The sequence below is a fragment of the Callorhinus ursinus genome, unplaced genomic scaffold, assembly GCF_003265705.2.
Source record: "Callorhinus ursinus isolate GAN/ISIS: 27379988/994484 unplaced genomic scaffold, GSC_fseal_2.0 scaffold57, whole genome shotgun sequence".
In the NCBI taxonomy this organism is placed as follows: Eukaryota; Metazoa; Chordata; class Mammalia; order Carnivora; family Otariidae; genus Callorhinus; species Callorhinus ursinus.
Window position 1 is genome coordinate 1,353,882 of NW_027397119.1, and position 16,081 is coordinate 1,369,962.

A 16,081-nucleotide genomic window follows, 5' to 3' on the forward strand; every position below is an offset into this window, starting at 1 on the left:
GACCTGAGCCAAAACCAAGAGTCGGTCACCAACTGACAGTGCCATGCAGGAGCCCCTACTCCAGAAACTCTTAAGAGCATGGTCCAGGCATGCCCCCCCCCCACTTTTAAAGCCATACACATAGTACTAATAAAAAGCTATGTTTGATAGCCACTGGATTAGAGAAATATAAGGTTCATATAGCTTTATGTTACGGTTTTATACGGTAAAATGCCATGAATTCAAACATATACACAAACGTTTCTCAGTAATAATTTATTCTAAGAACAGATACTTCTATTTTTTTTTAAAGATTTTATTTATTTATTCATGAGAGACAGAGAGAGAGAGAGGCAGAGGGAGAAGCAGGCTCCCAAGGAGCAGGGATCCTGACGCGGGACTCGATCCCAGGACTCCAGGATCATGACCTGAGCCAAAGGCAGACGCTTAACCATCTGAGCCACCCAGGCGCCCCAGATACTTCTATTTTAAATAAAGGGATGTAAAGCTTCAGGGAAATTAAGTAACAGAAGCAAATCAATGGTAGAACTTGGGGGAAAGTTTTAATTCACCTGGCAACATCCACAGTACACTATTTTATTTTTATGCTATTCATACTGTATTTTTCACATATGTACACATTTTTTTTGTGTGTGTGTGTCCTGTAACTCATTCTGTTACTTCTAGGCAAGAAAATTCTCAGACTCACTACATAGTAATACTCCAAAGAGGATATTTTCTTTCACTTATACATAAGGAAAATCCAATTGTGTTGTTTCCGCATCTATAAAATTAAGATATGACCATCTCTCTCAAACACAGACACCTAGAAGTATTGAGACTAATCTCTGTGAAGGTGGTAGGCAAAATGTTAAAAATCAAAATCAATATACACCTGAAACTAACACTGAATGTCAATTATACGTTGATTAAAAAAAAAGTTTATATTCTAAATCAGTAATTAAGTTAGCTAAACCTGATGCAAGGATAATGTCTCCTTTCTTGTTGTCAGACCTTTGCTGCTTCTATGGAAACAAGACAACTTCAGTGTATCACTCTCCAAAATTCTGTACCCAAAGGGAAGCTTTGTGCTCATTTCAATAGGAATTTGACTTTTGCCCTCAGTGGAACTGTCATAGCTCTTCGGTGAGATGTTCACCCTTCTAATCTCTGGAGCATTGTTCATATACTTTACTGCATTTCATTTCTGTCCTCGACTTTTAAATCAAAGTCAATAAATACAATTGTTGAACTTAGTTCTGCTCTGGTCTATCTAGTGACATTCTACTTACCTATTCTATGATTTTAGAGCCTAATAAAATTAGCTGACCATACAGGAAAGAATGGACACCTCTCAAGCAGACCTGTCAGGAAGATTCAGGCTGGGATTTACACTGTAGCAGAGTTACAAAGCTCAGAGAGGAAGATGGCCGGGTCCTACAGCACCTCACCTGGAACACTGAGAGGAATAACCAGCTAATTAGAAAAGAAGAGTCACCACTGTGCAAAATTTTAATTATGACCAATTTTATTTCATAACTGCATTGTTGGGCACTTCATGGTAGTATGTAGTTCATCCAAGATTTATGTTTGCATATTTTTCAAAAAATTCCCCAAACAATACTTTTATGCACAATGTCCTCCCAATAGTAGTCAACTTTAGAGATGATTTATACTGTAGCCTCAAGGATGCAAGAACAGTGAAACAAATCTCAATGCTGGGTAGGTCTTTACAGACACCTGTCACCCTGTCTGGCAAAATGCTCAAGATTTTCAGTCCTTTTAAACAGTTAGTCATTTAAAGCAAAAGAAATAAGCTTTGGGAAAGTTCCGTTTTAGCCTCTCATGTACCTTAATGCATATTAAGTTGTAGACTTCATGCAATTCATACTTGTTTGCTGTTTTAGGCATTGCTGTAAGTACTAAATCATAACAGATTCAAGAAATCTTGTTTTGGGTATAGGATCACTGAATGGTTCTCAAAATAACCACATGGAAGTTACACTACCTGAAGGATGGTGCGCTGAGCACGCATAGAGTTCAAGTTCGGTCCTGTCCTAAACATCGCATAACCATCCAGAGGGTGGATTTGTAAGGTACCTAATTAAGGCTCTCATCTGGGAAGTGAAATAACACGGAGACAAAAGAGACCTAGAGGTTTCTCACATCAAAGAGGTAATCATTTGTGATTTTGCAACCTTTTAAGATAAAAGATTGTATATTTTAAATTACTTAACTAAAGTATGGTTTGAAGAAAACATAGCTTTCTGGATATAAAGCATCTACTTGACTTTGCTGCTCAGTACCTTGTTTAATTTTTTGGTATGTATGCATATCACATCGAGAGCTACAGATTTTCCACAGTGCTTTTCTGCCTCATTCAAGTATAATAAAAGTAGAAATCTATAGAAGCTCTAAGCTTAAACAAACTGTACATTATACAAAAATTAACTTAATTTATAGACAGTCAAGAAGTATTGGCAATGCCCTTTATAAATCTTACCAAAGATTCATCACAAAGGATATTACAATCTACATATGTGGTCATCACCATACAAATGCCATTTAGATTTATGTGGTACAGAACTGAATATTTGTTAAATGTACACATGTAGAATCAGCATTTTGCACTATATACATTTCTTTTAAAGTAACAGTATTGTCAATACTAACCTAAGGTTCAGGATTTTCTTATTGCATATTTATGGTTGCTGAGGCAGTTAGTTATGATACAATAATGCGATATCCATAATTATTTTAAATAAACAAAAACATATCTCCTGCCAACAATATAAAGAATTTTTTCTAAGATCACATAGAACATTGCTACATACAGCTTTACACAAATACTGAAAAACATGACCTTAAGGCATCTGCTAGAAAAGCAGATGTGCATATTTATATGAACTAAATTATGCAGGAAAAATATTGCACAAAATCCTATTATTTTCAAAATAAAATATGCTTCTTTCTAAATACACGATTCCCTATATCTTGACTGAATAACAATGTTAACCAGTTTGCTCAGAACCATTCTGCTTCTTAAGTAAGCTTTAAGAAACAGACACTAACAAAGTAACGGGCTCAACACAGCAAAGACGTGGGTCCTGACACAGAATCTGTAAAAGCTATTTCCTTATATTAAGAAGTGCTTTAGGGAATTAGATTTGGGTATTCATCTCACTTTCTGAAATTTGTGTTCTGACTTAGAGTATATACCCAGAGTCAGGGTCTTTTATGCTAAACAAATTTATTCATGAAAATAATCTTTTCCCGAAATTCCAGATTTTCTAGATGAGAAGGAAGATCCACTGCTGATTATGAGAATATTCACAGTTTTCTCCTCTTAATCAGGAGACTACCTCTTCATGTTATTTAAGAAAAACAACTAATTCATGAACATTCCTGAATCCCATTATAAGGATATTAGCACAGAATCTGAACAACAGCACTGTTAAATACACTTTTAATTTAAGAGGTGGGGACAGGGGAGGCTGTTTCTAGAGAAATGCTATTATCAAGATAAAGACAGTAAAAACTAGTTTCCATCAACATGCAACTACACCCTCAGTTAATCCTAAAGTAAGTAAAGTGGTCTAATGATTGCAAAGGAGCACCATGCCATTTTAGAGCTCTGTGCTGCCTGGTCAAAAGATTGAACATAGTGGGGACAGAGAATCAGAGAAACAAGGACACTTAGTTTCTAAGAGCTTCTAAGTCTGTCCTTTAAAAGTAGATATCTTAAAATAGCAGCATTATTATACTTCATTAAAATAATAAAGTTAATGAAATTAGAAGTGGTACCATGGTTCTATACTTAGAGCATGTTTTAGATTAAGCAGCTTTAAAGGACTTTTTTTTTTTTGGTGTTAGAACCTTGGGCTAATAACTTTTAAGCAAAATATATCATTATTATTATTAACAGAGATTTGTCATTTCTTTCCCTTTTAATTGGTTCCTTCAGAGCAGGGACTATGTGACTTATTTTATTTCCTTATATCCCCAGTTACTGTACCTTGTATATGACTGGTACAAAGGGTCGATAAATATTTCCTAAGTGCAATGAGTTATGAACAGAAAAATCATCCTGCTATGTTTTGGTGTCTTCCTAAAATATGCTAAAGTAGGTAACCATCAAAATTTACCACTTAACAACACGTTGACGTAACAAAACAATAGCTCTTAAATTCACACATGACTCTTCTATCTCCCCCTGAAATATCATAGATGCAAAATTTAAGGACACAAAGGATAAAAGCTAGAGTGGGATTCAGGGAGAATCATGACGATTTAGTGACCACATAAAAGACTATGCACGATAGCCAAAGACTTATTCATTTATACAACTCTGGTAGAACAGGTAAAGCTTCTTTGAAAAACAAATGCAAACAGCAGAGGAGTTTATACAAATATTTCATTTAGTTATAATAGAAAATATGAATAATAGGAGAAAATAAAATAATACTTTTGTTTGTTTCAGAATTCACCTTAATTTCACTTTATTCTCCCTATATCCACCATAATACTGGGAAGTCTAGTTTAAAGCAGACTGAATACTCAAAATATTAATGATTTGAAATACTAATACTTTTGGATTAGTAGTCTCTTGGATACTAGCTTTCCGGATTTTTTCCAAGAATAACATGTAGAGCTTTTGTTTTTTAACAGAATATAAAAGCTGATTTTGCATGTTAGAATAAGGCACAGGTCCAGTTCAAAATACCTTGATGCAAATATACTTGGAAGTGGCCTCACGGCAACAGTCTTGTAGTCAAACATCTCATGAGGTGATCAGATGGTAGAAGAACCTACATTTCTGAGGCCACGATGTTTATTAAGCAAATGGACTAAAACTCCAATTTTACCTATGCTACACTCACAATTATCTCATTTTTCAGACTATGAATTCTGAAGGAAAACATGCATTTCAATAGTCACATTAAAAGACTTTTTCTTTTAAAAAAATCACAAAGAAATATTTGCCAAGCAGATTAGCCACCAGAGTGACCTTTTTTCCTTCTCATTTAAAACAGCTCTTCTGATAAATCTACATGCTTTGACAAAGTGAAATGGAATTTGGTAATGAGTATATAAAGGCAAAATTTGACAAGAACCAAGAGTCTTACTTTTGTGTTAATAAAATAAGTATTAAACACTTTTTTCCTTAATATACACAGACTCCCTCCTTATAAGGAAAACAAGATTTGTCTTCCTTTACAAACATGAATGAATAATTGTACCCAATAAAACATACCTGTTTAGATTTTGGAATGTAGCTTAGAAAAGAAAAAAACTTGGTCATTTTCTTTAAATTATTTAAAGACTGACCTGGATACATATTTTTAAGCAATGTTTTTAACAAATCCCCTTCTAGGGTTTTTTTTTAACTGAAAATTAAATTCTTTCAGTAAATATTTTAGGGTACAGTCCTGATGGGGCTCTTGAATGGTTTCTCAAACAACTTTTCTAAAATGACAATTTTTAAAAAATAATCATGATTGGGGATGTACAGAATATATATTGAATATACAAATACCAAATTAACTGTAACACCACTGTTTTTTCCCCTTATTTTTTCCTGTCAATCTAGCCTATCATGAAGCAGTCAATGCATGATACCCTTCTGAGATGAATTTCAGTGTTTAGCAGTGAATTTAAGGGAGAGGAGACAAATCTCCTATGCAGAAGGATTCCAAATAATTTTTGTAGATACTCCACCCTAAGGGAGAGGAAGCATAAAGCCCTACTCCTTAGGTGTGGGCTGTACACTGTGACTTTCTTCCAAAGACTACAGTATAGAAAGGGAGGTGGAAAAGAGTATAGAAGAAAAACCTGACAAACACCACCTCAGCTAGGTTATCAAAGTCAACATCAACATTCACAAATCATGCTGACATTATGTACCTTGGGTATGATGTAATAAAAATGACATTTTACTTCTGTAATCTTCCTCCCTCAAGCCGACAATCACAGTGTAATCATGAGAAAAACAGCAAACAAATTCTAATAGAGGGATATTCTATAATATATTCGACCAACAGATCAGTACTCTTTAAACCTGTCAGGGTCATCAGAAACAAGGAAAGTGAGAAAATATCCCAGCCAAGAGGAATCTAAAGACACATGACAACCAAATGTAATATGGTATCTTGAATGGGATTCTGGAAGAGAAAAAAGACATTAGGGAAAAACTAAGGAAATCTGAATAAAGCATGGACTATCAATATTGGTTCACTAATTGTGGCAAATGTACCATACCAATGTAAAATATTAATCATAGGGGAAATTGTATGCAAGGACATAATGGGAACTCTCTGTACTTTCTTCATAATTTTTCTGTAGATCTAAAACTTCTAAAATATAAAGTCAATTATTTTGAAAAGTAAATTTGAGATGATAAATATTTTGAATTATTAGTTAAGAAAAACAAAAAAGACAGGAACATTTCTTTATCAGGACAGTTCGTATTGCATCTGGCTTTCTGGGGCTGGATTCCTAGATAGCAAAGGCATACTGAGAGACTGAAAAAATTTTAAAGTGTCTCATTTGTAAACAGAAGTCATTAATTTCACATTGTAATTCAGCACTTCATATATTTCACTGAGTGAAAGGTAAATGTGTACCTTTATACATTTTGGAAAACATGGCTGCAGTGTCCACAAGAGAGCTTTTAAACTTTGAAAAATGAATTTTGTCCTTGATTCAACGAATAGAAAAAGGCATTATTGCTCTGCAGAACACTTATAACTTATCCTTCAAAATTTACAGGTAATTCCATAAATTATTAAAGTATGCTGAATATAGGCTTAGGATTAAGGCAGTTAGTGGGTCAACAGTTTCAGCAGTTTCAGGCTAGTTTTGATAAGTTTTGATATACTGACCAGTTCATGCTCAACCAGATTAGTAGGGTTGCTACTGGTTATGTGCAAGGGTTATATATGCATATTGGTTTAAATAAAATGAATGGCATTAAGCACCAAATACTGGGAAATCATGTTTGACATATACTTCCAATATACATACAAACTAGTACCTGATTTAAGAGCACAGTAGAAGAATCAGCTTTACATTTAAAAATCAATCAATAATATATATTCATGAGATGAATGAGTGGGGAAAATGTATGTTCCAAATGAAAAATAACTTTTAGACAGTACTAAGAACTCTCATTCCTACAAATCTGTTTACTATAGAGATTACAAGGAATTCTAAAATGTTTCCTTAGAAGTTTGGATGCAAGTGAATGACTCTTAATAGTTGATTTAAGGGTGGTTTCCACTCGTGTTTTCTTCTGAAATGTTTAAGTCTTGCTGGAAGGCAGATGTTATGTGACATAATGACACTACTTCATGAAGTAGTCCAGTATCTTCTGAAGTCTCTTTGGCTTCTTTCCCTTCTTTCTCCCAAGGAACAAAAGTAGATGAACGTCGCCCAAGGCTGAGTGTAAGCAGATCGTCTGAAATCTGGCTTAGTGTTTCTTTCTTTTCTGTTTTAGCTTTTTCATTTTCGGAAACTTCAGGTGAAGCAAGCTGTAGATCGAACCCTGAAGCAGAAGCTGGCTTTTCCATGACCGCAGGCTCCCTCATATTGTCAACATTGAGGTATTTTTCATTGTTTTCCTCTTTCAGGATAAACAGAGAATCTGTCAAACCGCTGGAGGAAACCCGCTTCCGGGGAGAGGGAGGAAGGTGTTTGCCATGGAGGGCACTATCATCTTGCCCGAGATGCCACTCTGCTTGATCACCAGAACCACTGCAAAGCAGGGCCAGATTATTCTCACTGGGTGCATTGGATGTATTCTGAAAGAAGAAACAACAAATTCAGAAAAATTTTAATGAGATTATAATGTTACATGAGCATTTTTTTTCCATTTTGAAATAAAATATTAATATCTTTCAAGGCTGACAACTGGGAAGTTCCCCACAGAGGAAATACAGCATTAATTCTGAGCACCTGCAAATGGCTCTATTAACAAGAAAATACATAAACATATACAATTTTTTATTTGTCAATTATACTTCAACAAAGCTGAAAAAGTAAATGAAAAGAACCTGCCAATCCCCAGCCCCTCAAAATCCCCAAATAGACCAACTACATCAAGCGAAGTTCTGGAATTACAATCACCACAGGGTGGCCATTTACTCACACTTCCATCTCTTGTGTTTTTTAAAACATTCATTTCACTATGTTTAAAACACTCTTCATTTTTGAAGCAATATAATGAAAAAGTACTTGAATTGAGACATTTCTTAAACATATTTTTGAAGATCCAGGAAATATGGAAAAAAAAGTGGGAACATTTCACACTTAAAAAATTCCCCAGAAAAGACAACTATAAAACTAGATAGTAAGAGAATATTATGGCTTGATAAAAAATTTTTTTCAATGAATGTCAATAACCACCAGAACTCGATACATAAATGGGAAAATACAGAATTCTGAAACTAGAAATAATTCTTAATGATTAAATTTTCTCATATTTTTGAAGAGTTGACTACTTCCCTGTTAGAGGTTAAATGCTTTGACCAACTAAGATTGTAACATGAGGAAATGCACACCAAAGGGTAAGAATGTTTTCAACAGATTTTTATTTATTTGAGAGAGAGAATGAGAGAGAGCATGAGAGGGGGGAGGGTCAGAGGGAGAAGCAGACTCCCTGCTGAGCAGAGAGCCCGATGCGGGACTCAATCCTGGGACTCCAGGATCATGACCTGAGCCGAAGCCAGTTGCCTAACCAACTGAGCCACCCAGGCGCCCCCTCATTTAATTTTATAGGTTGAAAAAATCAACTAACCGTAGGTTTATAATCAATATCATCCATTGATCTGAAGAAATCCAAGCTCTTCGCTGCCACTAGCTTTCCTTGGTCTGAGCTGTGTGTGCTCAATGTGTCTAAGATTTCTCCTAGGAGGTCCATTTCGCCTGAGTAAGGGGTCTTTACTCTTGTTTCAACGGAGTCATCACTTTCATAAAAATAAGCAGAAGCTTCTTCTCCATCTTCAGAGGACAACCTGAAGGAAAAGGAAGCATGCATTAGCAGTCACACCTACACATGTATGTGAACAACATTCAATTAGTGAGAGAGTCTTAAAACCAAAGTGCTTCTCAGCGGAACATCAACAAAATGGTGAACTGGTTCATGGCCAAATTCTTTAGAGTGATGTGTGTATACCAATTCAAATACAGGAAATTTTGAGTACGTGCACTAAGAAAATACAAACAAATAGCTATGGGACCTTACTCAATCTGGAAGCAGAAGCAGCACTTTTCACACTAGTTCTGTGGGATTTGGGACATTAGCCTTAGAAATAGTAGATGGAACTTTTGGAAAGCCTGCTATAGCCTGAGTTCACTTTCAATGTTCGCATGTGGTTTTCCCTTTATTTATTTATTCACTTATTTTAGAGAAGAATGCATATTCCTTTATATAGACAAAGATATACTTAATGGAAAAAAAAGACTGTCCATTTTGTCACCCCCATATAAGTTTAAGTTGTTTAAAAAAAACACTATTGTTATTGCCCTTACTTTATGGTGAAATTAATTTTTAATACTTTGTCTTAAAATTTACTTTTCTGGTATCACCACAGATTTAAACCCCTCCCCTTCCCTACCTTGTTTTAATTGACTATTATCACTGTTGCTACCATTTAGCCTGCCCCTCTCCATGAGCAGGGTAGGGGCCCAACTTAGGTGGGCTCCTATTTCCCCTTTAACACTATCGCAGATATTTCTGTAGGCCTTACCGCTTTCCAAGAACAAGGTATTTCAGGTCTAGCTTGCTTTCCCATCTCAAGATTCATCCCCCATGAGACTCCAATGAGTACTGGTTCCTTTTGCTGAAGAACATTGCAAGAGAGCAAAATCTGATCTCTAGGAGTCTACATCCTTTGATTATCTTTTGAAATCCTAAAACGTCTGCCTTTCAGCCACAACACTTAGCAGGACAGTAAAATCCATCACGACTTACTTGCTCGCTCTCTCGTCATAGTCATCATCATACAGAGTACCATCAAGACTCCTAAGAGGTCTTTTTAAGTGTGCCTAGAGGGAGGAGTTGACCATAAATTGGCATTAGTAGTTAAAATAAGTCTTTTTCATAAATTTTAAAGGAATAACTTGATTTGACAAGAATGCTTTTAAGAGAAATATGAATTCAGGATTTTTTAACATTACTCAGTAACTTGACAAGCTGTGCAGTAAGAAGGGGAGGGAATCAGGCAATACTGATGTCAACACTTACAGCTCAAACCAATAGACAAAAAACAAATCACTGGATTGAATACACACACACACACACACACACACACACACACACACACACACACACACACAATGATCTAGCCTGTCAGTCCCTGGTTTAAAAATACTTAATTTATAATCAATTATATCCCCACGCACTTACCCCTAGTTTCAATAATCAATATTTGCCAATCTCGTTTCTTTTATCTGTCACCCCAATTATTTTAAGGCAGTACTTCTCAATACTTAATGTGCTTATTATAAATCTCTTGGAGATCATGGTAAAAATGTAGATTCTGACTCTATTGGGTTCTAAGGATGAGGCTGGAGTTTCTGCATTTCTAACAGGCTCTTAGGTGAAGTTAGTGCTGCTGGATCTGAAAGTCCCTCACTGAATAGCAAGGTTTTGAACCGAATGCTAGACAACCTATCATTTCACCTGTAAACACTTCAATATATATCCTTAACAGATATCATTATCTTACCATACAAATGAACAATTATTCTTTAACATCCTCTATTCTCAGACCATTCTCATATGCCCTTATTACCCCCAAAATATTTTAGTTTATGTGGACCAGAATCTCAACATGGCTAACACGATTTGGTTGCTATGTCTGTCAAGTCTCCTTCAGAGACTATCAGTTTCACCTTCCCCGTCCTTTGTGCCATTTGTGTCCTTGAACATGTGATTCCTATCCTCTTCTTATAAACTGGCAGTCACATCTGGAAGTTTGGTTACACTATTTCTGATTTTTTGTTTTTCTCTGTTTTTGGTAAGAATTTGCTACATGTGTTGAGATGTGTGTTTTTTTTTTTTTTTTTTTTTTTTTTTTTTACCACATCACACCGGGAGGTACATAATGTTAAGATGTCTCACTTTTGGTGGTACTAAGATCCATTAATGGCTTCAGAATTCAGGTTGGCTGATACCATCCATTATGAATTTTCTTTCACTTGATGGTTTTAGCATCCTATGATAATCCTTGGGTAAATTAATTATGCAGAAGGGGCTCCAAAATTATGTTTTTCAAAAGCATTCCTTCTATCTTTACTTGTTGGCATTCTACCAAGAGTTCTGTCCTATTAACTATTTGGCTATTCTGAAATACAAGGTGTACAGCAGAGGTAGGATAAATTCTGATGCTTTCCTTTTGTTCAACAATTTCCAGAGTAATGAGCTTATGCCTACCAATCTCTGAAGGTGAGCTGTGAGGGTTTTTAAAATGTCATCATCATTTGTATATATCTGATGTGGCTCAGCCTATCACAGTTGTTCTTGATTTTTTTTAAAGATTTATTTATTTGAGAGAGAGCATGTGAGTGCAAGAGTGTGCATGGTGGGGAGGGGCAGAGGTAGGGGGAGAGGGAAAGAATCTCCAGCAGATTGTGCTGCATGACCCAGGCGCCCCTCTTCTTGATGTCTGATCTGTCTCATTTTTTAATGATACCATGGTTATGTTTTTAAAATGGTTCTTAACTCTTAAGAGATATATCTTGAACATTTGCAGGTTAAATATGCTGTGCTATTTACTTCAAAAAAAGCCAGGGGTGGGCTGGGATCATGGGTAGGGCTGGTACTGAAATAAGACTGACCATACATTGATAACTGTTGAAGCTGTACTTTTGAAAGGTAGCCAGGAATTCTTTTTTTTTTTTTTTTTAAGACTTATTTATTTACTTGAGAGAGCGAGAGCGAGTGGGAGGCACAGAGAGAGAGACAGAGAGAGAATCTCAGGCAGATTCCATGCTGAGCATGGGGCTGGACGGCGGGGCTTGAACTCACAACCATGAGTTCATGACCTGAGCTGAAACTAAGAATCATATGCTCAACCAACTGTGTCACCCAGATGCCCCATGGTATCTAGGAATTCTTATAAGCTTCTCTTTACTTTTACATGTTTGAATTATGTAAAGTGTTTTATCCACAATAAAATAATTTGTTTTGTTTTTTTTTAAATGGTCCCATCTTTGGTCAGTGTTAGCCCATTCAAGTTGTTTCCTGTGTCCTTTTTTTTAAAAAAAAAGATTTATTTATTTATTTATTTGATGGAGAGAGAGAGAGACAGCAAGAGAGGGAACACAAGCAGGGGGACTGGGAGAGGGAGAAGCAGGCCTTCTGCTGAGCAGGGAGCCCGATGTGGGGCTCGATCCCAGGACCCTGGGTTCATGACCTGAGCTGAAGGCAGACGCTTAACGACTGAGCCACCCAGGCGCTCCTCCTGTGTCCTTTAAACATGGTCTCAGAAGCTCTTTAATAAGCTTCTTGCTTTTGGCCTAACAAAAAGCAAGAAGTTGTAATGTCTCATTACAACTTACATATTTTCTGCATCAGACCTGGAATCAGCCACTCCCTATAGGAGTTTAGTTCTTTTAAGTAGGAGATGACATTTAAAGGCCAGATCTGCTATGGGTGCCCACGGCAGCAAACCATGTTTCTGAATGGATGGCAGCAAAGCTGAATTTGGGACTTGAATTATTATATCATCAGAGGACTAACTTTCTGTCTTCTGATTCTGATCTCCCAATCTAGACAACTGTTTTCTTCTATTGCAGCCATAAAGAATACGCAAATCTCTGGAATCTATGGTCCTGGATCCTTACTCCACCTCATCCTCTCTGCCCATGCTGAGGGTGGTAGGAAGGAAAGAATGAGTAGAGAGAAACATGTTTTTGTAACCCCTGGTGGAATGTGTAGTGAGTTTCTCCATGAGTTTGGTGATTAGCTATGTACTGGGGTCTATAACTGTAATAATCATTTTACGGTAAGTTTAAGGTATATGAGTCAAAAAGAAATTTGAGAAATGGCCTAGGCACACAACTGTCACTTACAGTATTATTTCTGAAGGGAAAACACATTTCATCCACCCCCTCCAAAACTCACAAAATATAGTACAATTCTTTGTTTCTAAAAACAAGTCATTATTATTACATTGACATCTGTATATGCTTACCATTATGCCAGATAGGGGTCATGCATTCAATTATTGCAAGAAAAAAAATCAGAACTAAAACAAACAAAACTACGAGGGAGCTGAGACTTCATGCTGCTACTTAAAAAATCACTATTGACTATTTAAGAATTATTACAAGATATTAAATGCATAGCTTAATATTTATGTTTGTAAATACTTTGGAAAGCACTCTAATATACACATGCAGTGGGGCTGGGGTCTAGGAATACAGAGTTGAGTTAGGCTGAGTCTCTGCCATTAAGTAGCTTAGAGTCTAATGAACCCCATGATCAATCTGGAGGTATACCACAGAGGCTACATAATTTGCTCAAGATCATACATCTTATCAAGAACAGGAACCACAGCCAATGTCCTTCTCTGCTGTGTTGCTAGGCCCTTGTTCATTTTCTTTCAGAAGTTACTTTTATATTCTACATCTACTGGAGATTCTCAGTTGTTTTATTCTGTGTTGTTGTTAACCACAACTTTTTTTTATGAAGCTACTCACATAAGCTTCACAAATATGTTTGAATTTGGTTTTTTATTTCCTAGCTAGGTGAGGGTTCTGTCAATTTCTAAATAGGGATGTTGTTAAATGGTATATCTTGTAATGAATTTTCACAATAGAGTTAAAATCAGAAATACAACTGATTAGTATAATATTGTCCTTTCTATGCGTGTTAATATCTGTACTATCAATACTCTCAGTACACTTACTTACAAGTTGTTTGGCTGTCTGAAATAAGCTCCTAATTAGTAGTTATTGGATATATATCAGGCAGTAGGAACTGCAATCTCCCTATATGAAGTGACGATGTACAAACACATAGTCAATGTGTCAATGCTTGATGACATAAAATTACATAATTGGTTAAGGTCACACAAGAAAAACAAAGGGAGAAAAAAGTTACAATTTGATTAACATTCAAGGTAGAGAAAAATGGCAGCTTATGTAACATGAGCACCATGAGTTTCTAAGCTTTTATGAACCCAGATTATCCCCACATTTCTGTTTCCAGTGGATTGGGACTCAGGCACTATGCTTTCAGGGGAAATAAAGGATTGTTTCCACTATGCCAGAACACACAACAGAGGGCAAAAAGACCTGGCCACAATTTTGTAAATAGAAGTCTTTTATGGATAATTGGTAGCAAATAAGCTTAGACTGCAGAAAATATATTGTGTATTCTTTAGGGTGGTAATACATAGCCAATAACAGTACATCTTTACCTGGGTTCATAAATCACAGATATATTGTTACTGAAAACCTGCACATTAAACAGAAACTGAAATATAAATAAGAAAGAGAAAAGTAATCTCAATACACAGAATAAAAATAAAATACATACACTTTTTTTAATACAACTGACCTTTGGGAAGAAGTATATATTTTAATTGTTTTAACTATAACAGTAATAAGCAGATGCAAATGAGTTTTGTATATTATATGTATTCAGAGAAAAACTTTCTATTTCAGATCTGGATAGAAATCTCAAAGAAAGAAGTGTCCAACAGGAAAGTTGTTAGGGGCAATAAACACTTTCATCATAAATGATTACCTCCCACTCCCTGAGATAAGCGCCAAGACAGACATAACATGGCCTGTGGTTAGGGACAGATGCTTTTTTAAAAAAAAAAAAAACGATTATGAAGTGATTAAGAGATAAAGATATACGCAGTCAACATGGTAAAAAATACTGAAGAGAAGGAAAAAAGTAAGTGGATTCCCAAGGGGAAAAAAACACCTTAAAAATATTTTTTCAAAGATCTGCTGGATGATGTGACATCCTGCATGCACGTGGAAACTCGGCAGACTGCAGGGCAAGCCGGCCACCGTCTGGGTGTCTGCTCTTTGCCATTATTTAGGTTCCTCTCTTTTCTGCATTTTGAAATGTGTATAGTTTTTTTCATAACTTTTAAAAAAAAGATGTATTTATTTATTTGAGAGAGCAAGTGGAAGGGCAGAGGGATAGGGAGAGAGAGAATCCCAAGGAGATTCCCTGCTGAGCCCGGAGCCTGACACAGGGCTCCATCTCCCCACCCTGAGATCATGACCTGAGCTGCAATCACCAGACACTGAACTGACTGAGCCACCCAGGGGCCCCCATAACTTTTTATAGAAAGGTAAAGAGACTTTTTCTTTTCTGGTCAGAATACCAGTAATAGTCTGGTTTTTAAAATTTATTGCCACAAGGGACAGAATTATAATGCTGTTTTTTGCTGCCTCCAATCTTTAGGATGTGTTAATGGACTGGGATGACATTTTTTGGGTGTCCACAAAGTTAGCCACCAGCCTCTTTTAATCATAAAATTCTATCTTTTCAGGTTCTGATATTTTAAAACATGATTACAGTTGTAGGAAATGAAGGTAATAATAAAGTCACACAAAAAGAAAACAGTTACATTGTACACATTTTAGCACATGGCATCACCTTGATCTTTATAATCTCAGGCAAAAATCCCTTAGTCTGTTATTTGTTTAATGGATATTGATACCAGTAATCAAATCTAACTTAGAAATTAATAAATTCACTTAAGTAACACTTTATTTAGATAAACAATACTCTCATAAAAATGCACACATACGGTTTTTGCCAAATGAAATGCAACCATTTCAACCATTAAAATATCTTACCATACACATGGTAAAAATATAGCTAAAATTAATTAAGAGGCTATCTCTCCATCCTTAAAATCAGCATCACACAGTTCTATTTTTAAAACCTAAATATACACTTGCCAGAATATGCCTCAATGTTCCTTTTGTAAAAAACCTTGTATCTAGTAATTTTACTCCTTTGATTGATTAAAAGCATTAATTTCCCTCAAGGTAAAAGCCCAACTTCTTGGCATTAAGAAGAGACTCCCAACCAAACATGGTCAAGACCTATCTTTTTGCTTTTTCT

General features: G+C 35.8%; 1 protein-coding gene across 7 annotated transcripts in view; it reads right to left on the reverse strand.

The window, feature by feature from the left end:
• Positions 1-1,489: 1,489 nt before the first annotated feature.
• The window catches only part of DENND1B (DENN domain containing 1B), a 267,467-nt gene continuing 252,875 nt past the window's right edge, over positions 1,490-16,081 (reverse strand). For all 7 annotated transcript variants that reach the window (XM_073884621.1, XM_073884620.1, XM_073884623.1 and 4 more), the window contains 3 exons: positions 9,950-10,023; positions 8,774-8,990; positions 1,490-7,778 (listed from right to left, as the gene is read on the reverse strand). In XM_073884621.1, coding sequence (XP_073740722.1) covers positions 7,242-7,778; positions 8,774-8,990; positions 9,950-10,023 — 828 coding nt within the window. In that variant the 3' untranslated portion in view covers positions 1,490-7,241. The remainder of the gene's footprint in view (positions 7,779-8,773; positions 8,991-9,949; positions 10,024-16,081) is intronic.